Source organism: Excalfactoria chinensis, chromosome 13 (genome assembly GCF_039878825.1).
Source record: "Excalfactoria chinensis isolate bCotChi1 chromosome 13, bCotChi1.hap2, whole genome shotgun sequence".
In the NCBI taxonomy this organism is placed as follows: Eukaryota; Metazoa; Chordata; class Aves; order Galliformes; family Phasianidae; genus Excalfactoria; species Excalfactoria chinensis.
In genome coordinates, this window is record NC_092837.1 from 15205659 (window position 1) to 15219153 (window position 13495).

The 13495-nt window shown below is 53.0% G+C and overlaps 2 protein-coding genes across 2 annotated transcripts; both read right to left on the reverse strand.

Annotated features, from left to right (window-relative positions):
• Nucleotides 1-236: 236 nt before the first annotated feature.
• On the reverse strand, nucleotides 237-2995 carry LOC140258379 (protocadherin gamma-A5-like). The gene has a single exon (XM_072348587.1). The coding sequence runs from the start codon at nucleotides 2754-2756 to the stop codon at nucleotides 237-239; it is 2520 nt and encodes an 839-aa protein (XP_072204688.1). The 5' UTR covers nucleotides 2757-2995.
• A 4410-nt stretch (nucleotides 2996-7405) lies between these two features.
• Nucleotides 7406-11642, reverse strand: LOC140258380 (protocadherin gamma-A5-like). Its single transcript, XM_072348588.1, has 2 exons — nucleotides 8909-11642; nucleotides 7406-7450 (listed from the first exon to the last, which is right to left on the reverse strand). Exons 1-2 carry the CDS (start codon nucleotides 11378-11380, stop codon nucleotides 7406-7408), a joined length of 2517 nt encoding a protein of 838 aa, XP_072204689.1. The 5' UTR covers nucleotides 11381-11642.
• Between the last annotated feature and the right edge of the window lie 1853 nt (nucleotides 11643-13495).

The window sequence follows — 13495 nt, forward strand, 5'->3', positions numbered from 1 at the left end:
ATAAACTCAGTATTCACACTTGTCTGCTACAACAAAACCACTCTCCAACAGATCAACAACCAGATGTCAATCATGTTTCCATAGGAAGCCTGAATAGCAAAAGCTTGAAGTTTCGATCCTACAGCAAGGCTGCAGCTGCCAGAGCAACTTCGAGTGCCACCCCACTTGAAACACTACACGGTAGAGAGAGAAACAGTGCTCAGAAATAGCGATATCCTAAGCGAATGAGTGAGAGGCTAGAGGAGAGGGAGAGGCTCGAGCAGTGCCGCGGTCGCAGCACTCACCGTGAGGGCGTCGGTCTCCGAGGCGCGGTGGGCGGCTGCGTCTTCCCCGCGCAGCGGAGCGGCCTCGTCGGGCGGCGGCCGGGCCGGGAGCGTGTCGCAGCAGCTGCCGCCCGCGCAGCGCAGCTGGCTCTTGCGCGAGTCGGCCGTGAGCGACACGTCGTGCGAGTAGGAGCGCAGGAAGGCGCGGACGCCGTCGATGCCCACGAAGTGCGAGGCCGGCACGCCGCGCAACACGCCGGCGGCCGAAGGCGGAGGCGGCAGCCGAGAGAGGCGCCAGCGGCGCAGGCGCAGCGCCAGCAGCAGCAGCAGGAAGGCGAGGAAGAGGCAGGACACGGCCGCCACGGCCAGCACCAGCCAGCGCGTCAGGCTGCCCGCGGGCTCGGCCGGCGCCGCCGCGCTGCCCAGCTCCGACAGCAGCTCGGCCACGCTCTCGGCCAGCACCACCGTCAGCGTGGCCGTGGCCGACAGCGCCGGCCGCCCGCGGTCCTTCACCACCACCACCAGGCTGTGGCGCGCCGCGTCGCGGGCCAGCGGCGAGCGAGCCGTGCGCACCTCGCCGCTGTGCAGCCCCACGCGGAACAGCCCCGGCTCCGTCGCCTTGGCCAGCTCGTACGACAGCCACGCGTTCTGCCCCGCGTCCGCGTCCACCGCCACCACCTTGGCCACCAGCGCGCCGGGCTCCGCCGAGCGCGGCGCCAGCTCCACGCCCGACCAGCCCCACGCGCCCGACTCCCACGAGCCCGAGCCCGAACTCGAAGCGGGCGGCGCCGCCGGCGGGTACAGCACCTGCGGCGCGTTGTCGTTCTCGTCCGCGATCAGCAGCCGCACCGACACGTTGCTGCTGAGCGGCGGCGCGCCGCCGTCCTCCGCCCGCACCCACAGCTCCACCTCGCGCACCTCCTCGTAGTCGAACGAGCGCAGCGCGTACAGCGCGCCCGTCTCCGCCTGCACCGACACGTAGGACGAGAGCGGCGCGCCCCGCAGCCGCCCCTCCCGCAGCCGGTAGCGCACGCGCGCGTTCTGCCCCCAGTCCGCGTCCCACGCGCGCACCGTCAGCACCAGCGCGCCCTCCGCGTTGTTCTCGGGCAGCCGGGCGCTGTAGCGCGCCTCCGCGAACACCGGCGCGTTGTCGTTCACGTCCAGCACCCGCAGCGCCAGCACCGCGCCGCTCCGCAGCGCCGGCGACCCGCCGTCCGCCGCCCGCACCGTCACGTTGTACTCCGACGCCCGCTCGCGGTCCAGCTCCCGCGCCGTCACCACGCTGTAGTAGTCGTCCAGCGCCCGCTCCAGACGGAACGGGACGCCCTCGCCCAGGCTGCACCGCACCTCCCCGTTGGCGCCCGAGTCGCGGTCCTGCACGTGCAGCAGGGCCACCACCGTCCCCGGCAACGCGTCCTCCGAGATCTCGCTCAGCGACGACCGCACCGAAATCTCGGGCGCGTTGTCGTTCACGTCCGTCACCGAGATCGACACCTTCGCTGTGTCCGATAGGGCACCTCCGTCCCTTGCCCTCACTTTGAGTTCGTAGAAGTCGGCTTCCTCGAAGTCCAGATTCCTCAACAGCCTGATCGCTCCAGATTCGGGCTCAAGATGGAATACTTTTGAAGCTTTGTCGGAAATCTCTGGAAATGAATACTGTACCTCTCCGTTGGTCCCGTCGTCGGGGTCGGTGGCGGTGACGCTGAGCAGCGTGGAGCCCACGGGCACGTCCTCGGGCACTCGCACCGTATACACCGCCTGGCTGAACGCGGGCGCGTTGTCGTTGGCGTCCAGCACAGCCACGCGGATACGCGCCGTGCCCGTCCGCGCCGGATCGCCGCCGTCGCTCGCCCTCAGCAGCAGCTCGTGAAACGCCGCCTCCTCCCGGTCCAGCGCCTTGGCCAGCACCAGCTCGGGACGCTTCTCGCCGTCGGCTCCTGTCTGCACGGACAGCGAGAAGTGCTCGTCGCCGCTCAGCGCGTAGCTCTGCAGGGAATTCTTGCCCACGTCCGGATCGTGAGCCTCCGGCAGAGGAAATCGTGTTCCTGGGGCGGTCATTTCATTTATTTTCTCTTCCGTCTCTAATTTCTTAAAGCTGGGAGCGTTGTCATTTATATCTATGATCTCAACTGTTATGGCATATACCTTCATCTCGCCTTCCACGATCAGCTCACAGCGCAGCATGCATTGTGGCTCTTTCTCGCACAGCTGCTCCCTGTCTATCCTCTCGGCCGTCACCAGGTGGCCGCTGTTCGCATGCAGAGCGAAATACTGCGTCCTGCCTTGGGACACCACTCGGGCACCACGGTTGCCGAGCGCCGCCAGCTCCAGCGCCAGGTCCTTGGCCACGTCGCCCACGAACGAGCCCTTGGGCAGCTCCTCGGGCACCGAGTAGCGCAGCTGCCCCCACGCCGCCTCCCACGCCGCCACCAACACGCAGCACAGCAGCGCCCGCTGCCTCCGGCCCCAGCGCCCTTCTCTGGCCGCGCACATCTCCCGCACGGCCCCGCCGGCACCTCACACTCGCCGCTTCCGCGCCGCTCCAATTGCTGTTTCCTCTTCCACTTCTCTCTCGCCTTCTTATCCGGCTTTGCTTCTGTCTCCGTGACCGCTGCTGACCTCTCCCGCCGCCCCTCCGCCTCTCTGCAGCACCCCTTCGCAAAGCGGGGCGCTCGCAGCCCACACGGACGCCGACACAGCGAGCGAGAAAGCCGGGCCGCAGCGGGCGGGGCTGCCTGCAGCGCTCCGCTCCTTCCTCTCCTCCGTGGTGAACAGCGGCGCCCGCAGCCGCCGGCCGGCACTGCACGCACGGCTCCACCGAGCTCCGCCTGTCAGGATTTTGCTAATATTCTTCTACATTCCCTTTCACCCGGTGTTTCTCGATTCCATGGAGACGATCTACTTGATCGTGCTTATTCTATACAGGATGCAGAACTGCTATTCAGTCCGTTACTTCTCACCCAGAACAAGGAGAACCTTTGTTGTTTATTGCATCTTTTAACACTTGTGAGGCATAGCCCCTTTTTGCACAAGGACTGTCTCCCTTCCGATGTCCAGAGATTCTTCTTGCAGTCACTCGTGCAGGTAATGTTCCAGAGTTTTCCAGACGTCATTAATAATCTGAGTGTTGCATGAAATTCATGATCTCTCTTGTTTCCATTTCAGTTGCCTTTACTAAACTGTCACACTTCCTCCATCTCTTGTTCTTTTAGTGTCAACAGCCTACAGTAACCCGTTCTCCTGTATATATAACACATCATTAAGGGCGTGTCCTTTGCACATTTTCTAGTGCATCATGTAGACATGTTTCCAATCCAAGTAGTTCCCTATTATCGTGTTAGACAAGGAGGCTGGACTTCCCCTGATCCCACTGAGAAGGCAAACTCTGTCTCCAAGCCTCCAAGAAATGAGAACAACTCACAAGAGGTGTCCAAGATCATTGCAGACAAGTGTGTATCACATCCTTGTGTAATTAGTATGCCACAGGTCTTTAAGATTTCATGGATGTATGCAATGTTTCACGACCTTTTGCTACCTCTTGATTGCAGCAGCAGGTAGAGGAGCATGGCTGTATTCCTTCCTGCAAAGAAGTAGCTCAGTCATTTCAAACATTTTCAATTCAAATTATGGAGAAGCAGCTCATCCTTGTACTGGGCACTGTTGCAGTTTGTCGTTTCATTGACACAATTTTGCCTTAAAATGAGCCAGTGAAAATTCAGGCCGCATCTTACCACATCATGATTTCACATCCAGTGGTGTTGGTTGAAGGCTCATACAAACAAGACTGTCATTCTTGAATGCCATGACACTGAAAGAAAGGGACCAAGTGATAGAGACACCAACCTTGGCACAATACTAACAATCAAATCTTGGTACAGAGAAATACACTGCTGACCCATCAGTCCTCCTGATTCAAGGGAAAACTTGATGCTTTTGTACTGCCTGTGAACTTTATATCTATGTTGCAAGAAAAATCATCTCTAGCCTTTGGAAAAATAAGACATGCACAAGTGAGCACCTACACAGGAGTGACAGAGAAATAATTTCTGTCAGTCTTTGGACAGTTGACACCCATCAGATCCCTCTAGTGAGTTTAAAGATTGGAACAGTTGAAAATTCTGGCCTTGCTTTCAGTTCACTTCAATTTCTAACAAGATACCTACACATACACTGGAAGAAAACACCATGGTACCTGGTGTGAAGGAAACCTTGTGCCATCAGAGACATGCATCGAGGTGTGTATACAGGTGTAATACAATAGCACTATACAGGATCTAGTATGACCCTAGGACAGTGTTTTCCGGGAACATCTTCCCCCTTAACACTCTTCCAATCTTTTTTGCAGTCATCATCACAGAAGTCAGTGCCTCCAGCTGCAGTCTCCTTCTTTCACTTCTCAGGCCTGCTCTACATATGTGGTTTTTGCCAAATACTTGATAATGGGGGAACCAACGCTGCCTCTAAGGACAAAGAAACTGGGATCATAGCAGAAATAGTTGCAGGCATTGGCATCAGATGTGAAAGGAAATCTAGACAAGAAGTTTGCTTTCAAGAGGCCATACAGAGCTTCCTTAACCCAACCATTTTCCAAACTCTAAGCCAAGCTGTTACACAGCACTCTGAAATCTCTGACTTTTATCAGCACCATTGGCAGTTTCCACTTTCCTACTGTTTAGGACAACAGAAAGAGCTCTTAATTTACTGACACTGTTTGGAAAGTTAAATATATACAAGTTTTATCCTTGACCGCTTTACACAATGAAAGTATGGAAACGACCCCCTCATTTCCACAATTCTAATGCACCGTCTTTTAAGGTCTAAGTCTGCAACAGGTATATTAACAATGAGAGCAATGAGTTACCCACACAGCTCTGTTGTTCCACACCAGCTCTGACTCTTCTGAAATACCAAGCTAGTGACTGATGTGAACAAGGCTCATGAACACAAAACACATTACTGTAAGTAAAAAAAAAAGCATAACACCATTTTTGCTACTTTTTTGAATTCAACATAAGTACATGGATATAAGGGCAGAAAATGCTACCATCAGTCAAGCAACACATAGAAGTATTCAGAGAGAACTGTGGTTGAGAAACTCCTCTAGAAGTGGTCATCCCTGTAGACACTCAAATTCAATCCATCTACACCTGGAAGCCAATCGGATTTAAGCTGCAAGTAGGGCCTCAAATTGTTCCCTTGAACTGCACAGTAATGATTTCATTTTAGAAAAAAATCACCACTTCTCAGAAAGATTCCAACTCTTTTACTCATCTCCGATTATTTGGAACTTTAAAGGAAAAAGGTAATAAAGGAACTTTTTCAAATTATTTCAGGAAACCATAGAAGCATAAAATCAGAATTTTTCAGGTTCCAAAAGACCTTCACGACTGTCAAGTCCATCATTAATGTAACCATATTACTCTAACAATGCAAACCATGACGGATTCCATCTCAGTTTTGACACACATAACATTCTGTAATCATGTGTTTGCTGAGACTTGCTCAAGGAAGGTCAGGGGTTTCTGCAATACAACCTTATCATTTCCAGATGCATATTCTCTGTCCAGCAAATGGGAAACGTGGAATATAGCAACCCTGAGAATAAGGCCTATAAACAGAATTACAGCTATGAAGAAACTCTACATCACAATGTCACATCTAGACACATTAGAGGTTTCATACAATATTCGTAAGCCATTAGAGATATGCACTATCATTCTACATACAGACACAAATTTTGCCATCAGAGGATTGCTAATACTGTACCAAAATAAATAAATAAATAAAAATGATGCATATATATTACAGATCTTAACACCAACTATGAAATCAAACCATTGTCCACACAGTATCACTTCTGACCAAACTGTTCACATTCAAATGCAGCCACCCACCATCCTTGCTCTGCATTCACAACCTTTTCTTGCATTATGTATACGTTCATCATGATGCCATATGTCAGCTTCTATCAAGAGCACTTCATTCAGAGATAGTGTAAGGAAACAAAGTGTATTCAAGTCCTTATCATGACTGCTGTAAACATTCAAGTCATGTGATCCAGTCTATTAAGACCACTCATCCACACTGCAGACTAGTTTAACCTCTGACAACAAACAAGGCAAAGCTGACAAATGATGAATCCACAGAGTGGCTCTTATCATACCAATTACCTTCCAGCAAAGTCCATTCCATTCCTGTGAAGTCAGTGTTCAAACAATACACTTTCCTCCACAAGCTCTTCACATACAGCTTCCCCAAGCCATTCCCAAATAATTCTCCTATGATTGTTTTCAATATTTGCTGACAACAAACAGATTCAAATGACCAGTAGGCCAGCCTGTTTATCTACTACATGTACAAAGATCATGTCAGGGGTGTGGATAATGACATGTTTTTCCCTCAACGTATCATCATGCAGAGAGCTTGAGAAGGGCTGAAATGGGAAGCAGAAATTATATATGGGGTCATTAACCTTATGTTTCAAGACCATCACACCCAACACACCCAGCACATGTGCTGTTGGGAAGTTATCCAACCCTAAACAATGCATTGTCCAAGGTGGCAGTCAAAGCAAACTCGTGGTGAGAAGCACACAGAAATAAACAAACCGTAAGCTGAAGCCTTTTCTCTTGGGCCTATTTTGGAAGATAGTTCTTCTGAGAAACTGTATGATATCCTGTTAAATCTTATGCTTCTTTTTTCCTCACACAGAAAATATAATCTTGAGATGATTAATACCTTCTCAAAGGAAGGATTTCCTGCAATGTAACAATCTCATTTCCAGTGGAAGAGCATCTTCTAGAACCAGAAAACACAATCAAAGAATCATGAGATATCCCAAACTGGGAGGGACTCACAAGGATCATCAATTCCAACTCCCACCTGCTCCAAGAAACTCCACAGTGGACACAGAACATTTTCACTCTCAGCAGGTTCTTGGATAGTACCTCCCCTTCCCTCTTGTTTTCAAAACACACCTTAAGCTAGGAGAACTGGCATCTTATCTGCTGCCCCCCAAACACAATTACTCACAGATTCCTTCAATGTGCCACTCATCAATGTGATTCCTTAACTGTGGTGAGTTTAATCAAGGACTTCTGATGTCAATACTGGTGTTCTTCCAGATGAGAAAAGCAAAAGGGTCAAAAGCAGGCCAAGAGCCAGTTATCCTTAGGATTTATCTTTGCCTTCAAGAAGAGAATGTACAAGCAGAAAGACAGACATATTGTCTAAAAAACATGTATGTATAAGTAATACTGCTGACACATACCATTGACCAATGGGCAAAGCCATGTCTAACACACATTGCTTCTGTTACCAGAAGAGGACTGCCACAGGATGTAATGTATAGCACAGTTATTAGTATACCTTGCTTCCTACAAGAAACACCTTAGGACAGCTAGTAAAAATATTAGTATAATACATGAAACATGACCATCCAGGAAGGAGAGGCCTGAACACATGAAAATCATAATGAAGGAAAAGTACATCACAGAGACACAGGAAACTAGAAATAGATAAATGAGGCTTCACACTGGGATTATAAGCCATTCTAGCTCTAAAGAATTGTTCCACATAGAATAGGGGTGAAATCTTCAATTCCAGGGACAGACACTGTCCCTAATGACAGGGAAATAAGAACAGCAGTGCAAACAGCTCAGAACTTTGCACCAGGTATAAAATCAAACTGTATTCTTCTCCAAACCATGGTAACCACATACTTTGTGGACTCGATATCAGCCTCTCACTTCCTTTTTTCAACATATACAGACTTTCCTTCCACGATCAACAATAGCAGCATTAGGCACTAACTTGATTTCACTCACTGATATTTTACAGAAACCAAAGAACATTCTTCCTAATGGCAACACTAAACATCTAAGGCAGGTATGGAAACAGCTCCTCCATTGGACATCTACAAATAGTATTCCAGGCTATAAATGGCCATCAGCTACACTGTGATTTGCTTTTAGAATGTGAAAAGAAGAAGGCAAAAATGTTGAATGTACCAAAGTGGTGAACAGCACCGACAGTGCAGAGACATCACTCTTGGATCTGCCCAAACATTATTAAACTAGACATTAAAGCAATAAAACAGTAATGGAGATGCCATAGAAAGGGCTGGAAAATACACACCCAGATCTACTGTAATCAGGTCATCAGGACATTAATAAAAGCCTGAGAAGCATCAATAAACAAGCCCTGTTTTCATCACAATCCATTCACACAAGGAATCCCAAAGCTATTGAAAAAAACTACCAAATGAAAAGATTGTATTCGATTTTGATAACAAACAGATATTGCCAAATGAGGATATGCTTATTCCAATCATAAGACACATTGACCAAAAACACTGTCAGCATGTAGAATTCCAAATAACTAAAATTTAATCTAAAAGCAGAAAAATAAACCAACTTCTAGACACATTGGGGATATAAGGATCAAAAATCAGTGTAAACGAGGGATGTCAAGAGCCAGCGAGAGCTGAATTAAGAGAAATGAGGAAACATAAAATATCAACAACCTTGCCACCAATAGAAGCATGGAACAGGGAGAGAAAACACGATATAGGGGAATGTCAGATTCCAAAGGACAGGCAAAAGGGGAGGAAGAGACGCGGGAACCTCCACGATCGCAGCACTCACCGTGAGGGCGTCGGTCTCCGAGGCGCGGTGGGCGGCTGCGTCTTCCCCACGCAGCGGAGCGGCCTCGTCGGGCGGCGGCCGGGCCGGGAGCGTGTCGCAGCAGCTGCCGCCCGCGCAGCGCAGCTGGCTCTTGCGCGAGTCGGCCGTGAGCGACACGTCGTGCGAGTAGGAGCGCAGGAAGGCGCGGACGCCGTCGATGCCCACGAAGTGCGAGGCCGGCACGCCGCGCAACACGCCGGCGGCCGAAGGCGGAGGCGGCAGCCGAGAGAGGCGCCAGCGGCGCAGGCGCAGCGCCAGCAGCAGCAGCAGGAAGGCGAGGAAGAGGCAGGACACGGCCGCCACGGCCAGCACCAGCCAGCGCGTCAGGCTGCCCGCGGGCTCGGCCGGCGCCGCCGCGCTGCCCAGCTCCGACAGCAGCTCGGCCACGCTCTCGGCCAGCACCACCGTCAGCGTGGCCGTGGCCGACAGCGCCGGCCGCCCGCGGTCCTTCACCACCACCACCAGGCTGTGGCGCGCCGCGTCGCGGGCCAGCGGCGAGCGAGCCGTGCGCACCTCGCCGCTGTGCAGCCCCACGCGGAACAGCCCCGGCTCCGTCGCCTTGGCCAGCTCGTACGACAGCCACGCGTTCTGCCCCGCGTCCGCGTCCACCGCCACCACCTTGGCCACCAGCGCGCCGGGCTCCGCCGAGCGCGGCGCCAGCTCCACGCCCGACCAGCCCCACGCGCCCGACTCCCACGAGCCCGAGCCCGAACTCGAAGCGGGCGGCGCCGCCGGCGGGTACAGCACCTGCGGCGCGTTGTCGTTCTCGTCCGCGATCAGCAGCCGCACCGACACGTTGCTGCTGAGCGGCGGCGCGCCGCCGTCCTCCGCCCGCACCCACAGCTCCACCTCGCGCACCTCCTCGTAGTCGAACGAGCGCAGCGCGTACAGCGCGCCCGTCTCCGCCTGCACCGACACGTAGGACGAGAGCGGCGCGCCCCGCAGCCGCCCCTCCCGCAGCCGGTAGCGCACGCGCGCGTTCTGCCCCCAGTCCGCGTCCCACGCGCGCACCGTCAGCACCAGCGCGCCCTCCGCGTTGTTCTCGGGCAGCCGGGCGCTGTAGCGCGCCTCCGCGAACACCGGCGCGTTGTCGTTCACGTCCAGCACCCGCAGCGCCAGCACCGCGCCGCTCCGCAGCGCCGGCGACCCGCCGTCCGCCGCCCGCACCGTCACGTTGTACTCCGACGCCCGCTCGCGGTCCAGCTCCCGCGCCGTCACCACGCTGTAGTAGTCGTCCAGCGCCCGCTCCAGACGGAACGGGACGCCCTCGCCCAGGCTGCACCGCACCTCCCCGTTGGCGCCCGAGTCGCGGTCCTGCACGTGCAGCAGGGCCACCACCGTCCCCGGCAACGCGTCCTCCGAGATCTCGCTCAGCGACGACCGCACCGAAATCTCGGGCGCGTTGTCGTTCACGTCCGTCACCGAGATCGACACTTTTGCAATGTCGAAAAGTTCACCACCGTCATGTGCCTGCACCTCGAATGCGTGAGTGTCTTCTTCCTCATAATCTAGGTTCTTCACTAGGCTTATCGCTCCACTATCGGGCTCCACATAGAAGATTTTGGATGCCACTTCTGTGGGTACCTTAAGGGAGAACTTCACTGCCCCGTTGGTTCCGTCGTCGGGGTCGGTGGCGGTGACGCGTAGCAGCGTGGAGCCCACGGGCACGTCCTCGGGCACTCGCACCGTGTACACCGCCTGGCTGAACGCGGGCGCGTTGTCGTTGGCGTCCAGCACAGACACGCGGATACGCGCCGTGCCCGTCCGCGCTGGATCGCCGCCGTCGCTCGCCCTCAGCAGCAGCTCGTGAAACGCCGCCTCCTCTCGGTCCAGCGCCTTGGCCAGCACCAGCTCGGGACGCTTCTCGCCGTCGGCTCCTGTCTGCACGGACAGCGAGAAGTGCTCGTCGCCACTCAGCGTGTAGCTCTGTAGGGAATTCTTGCCCACGTCTGGGTCCTGAGCTTTACTCAGGATAAACGTCGATCCCAGGACTGCCATCTCGTTTATTCTCAGTTCAATTTCTCCGTCTCGGAAGCTGGGCGTGTTGTCGTTAACGTCCGTGATTTCCACTTCGATGGCATAAACCTTCATCTCGCCCTCCACGATCAGCTCACAGCGCAGCACGCATTTCTCCTGCAGCCGGCACAGCTGCTCCCTGTCTATCCTCTCGGCCGTCACCAGGTGGCCGCTGTTCGCATGCAGAGCGAAATACTGCGTCCTGCCTTGGGACACCACTCGGGCGCCGCGGTTGCCGAGCGCCGCCAGCTCCAGCGCCAGGTCCTTGGCCACGTCGCCCACGAACGAGCCCTTGGGCAGCTCCTCGGGCACCGAGTAGCGCAGCTGCCCCCACGCCGCCTCCCACGCCGCCACCAACACGCAGCACAGCAGCGCCCGCTGCCTCCGGCCCCAGCGCCCTTCTCTGGCCGCGCACATCTCCCGCACGGCCCCGCCGGCACCTCACACTCGCCGCTTCCGCGCCGCTCCGCCTCCGACTTCTTCCTCCACTTCTCTCTCGTCTTCTTCTCCTGCTCCGTATTCGCGGCCGCAGCTGACCTCTCCCTCCGTCCCTCCTCCTCTCTGCAGCACCGCTCCGCACCGCGGGGCCGCTCACAGCCCACACGGACGCCGACACAGCGATCGAGAGAGCGAGCCGGGCCGCAGCGGGCGGGGCTGCCTGCAGCGCTCCGCTCCTTCCTCTCCTCCGTGGTCAACAGCGGCGCCCGCAGCCGCTGCCAGGCACTGCACGCACGGCTCCACCGAGCGCTGCCGCTGCCTTTGCCAGGAGAACCGTCGGGACCGCACAACACACTCTGCAATCTCTCAGCATTTTTTAATATCCCCGCATTTATCTTTCTTCTGTCATTCGCTTCTTGCTGCTAACTACCGGATTCTTCCTCTTCTTATTTGTTTTCGTGATCAAAAAGATAGCAGAGAGCTCCTCTGTGTGTCTTACGCTTTGGAAGGAGAATCTTAGTTATTCCCATTGGTGAGTACTTGTGAGTCCTCTCTTACTTTCATGGATACACAATCTCTGCCACGAATTGCAAAGATTCTTCATTCCATCCTTGACTGACATTTTCTCTTCACACCAGCTCCTACCAGTAGCACAAATATCATGTTCGCTTGCAAGAAGATTTCTTCATTCATTCTTAATATCCCACACGATGGTCTTTGTTGGAATAGATCTCACACAGAAAACAGCTCCTGTGCCAGTGCCTCACTGTGCTCAAAGTTAGTATTTCCTCCTATCATCTAGCCTAATTTTCCTGTCTGTGATTAAATACTGACCTCCTTGTACAATCACTATCAACTTGTAGAATACTCCATCTCAGTTTATAAGTTATACACAGGGTCATTATGTTCTGTTCCAAGACAAGCTCACCCTACCATCAAGTACATGTGATTTTCAGGACATGCCTCATCCTGCTCACAACACAAAGAATACGGAGGCAATCAAAGTAGAACCAATCTTGGGGCTATTGAGAAATAAAAGATCTGTAGTTTAAGTTCCTTGGCATAGGCCTTTTTCTGAGGAAACTGTGAGATATTCTGCTTAGACTTTTAATTCCCTTTGTCCCTTTATTATCACAAATAATTGTCAGTCTTGTCTTAGTTCCAGCTCAGTCTGTTTACCACACATTGATGTTCTGGTCAGTGTTGAGGGGCAGAAGAGCAAGCAGGGTGGGTCTGGGAAGTGGCACCCCATGGTGGAGGAGGCTCTGATACCCTGTCCCTACAGAAGGGGGCAAAGAGGAGCAGGAGTATTCTGCTCATTGAAGTCTCATCAAGGAAAGGATGTATTTCCTACATTACAACACCTACACCTCCAAATGTAAAAGGCCTGTTTAGAAATCAGAAACGTGATCCAAATCCTTCTGGGAAATACAGGCCTGAATAGATAATGATGGCTACGAAGAAAATTTACATCACAAGGTTACACTGAAGTACAGGTAGGAAAATGAAGTCTCTCAAAGCAATGTTACCATTCTAACCAGAAAATACTTTTCTGCATACACAGCCTCATAGACAACTTTTGTTCACTGGGCTCTAACATTACTGCTAAGGACAGGGAAACCAAGGTCATACTGTGAATGGCACGGGTCTTGGCATGAGCTACTACATCAAAACATTGCCCTGACAAAACCACAATAACCCACCTATTCCACAGGCTCTACAGTAGGTTCTCATTTTCATAGCAAGAAACTCCCAGTCAGCATCCAACCATCCATGATACATCACATGCAGCCTGAGCGTTTCATTCAGTTATGCTTTAAGGAAACATAAACATATCCAAGTATTGACAGCTGAGAACATACAAAGTATGGATGGATGTTTCACCTCCCTGACCAACAGTTCTGAGGAATTTTCCATGCTTTGAGGGATATCAGCCATACAGAAGTCTCGGAAGAAACACCAACAAGAAATGTAATGAAGTGAAGGAATGTATTCTAGATTAAAGGATAAGGTACTTCTGCAAATAAAAGATAAAAACCCACCATGGACACCAATCATCTGTACAGATAAGACAAGAGCAACTTGAACTCCTTC

Coding starts and splice junctions, on each gene's coding strand:
- LOC140258379 (XM_072348587.1), bottom strand. CDS start 2,756: ATGTGCGCGGCCAGAGAAGGGCGCTGGGGCCGGAGGCAGCGGGCGCTG.
- LOC140258380 (XM_072348588.1), bottom strand. CDS start 11,380: ATGTGCGCGGCCAGAGAAGGGCGCTGGGGCCGGAGGCAGCGGGCGCTG. Junction 7,451..8,908: donor CGGAGACCGACGCCCTCACG/GTGAGTGCTGCG, acceptor CTCTTCTTGAAG/GCAAAGATAAATCCTAAGGA.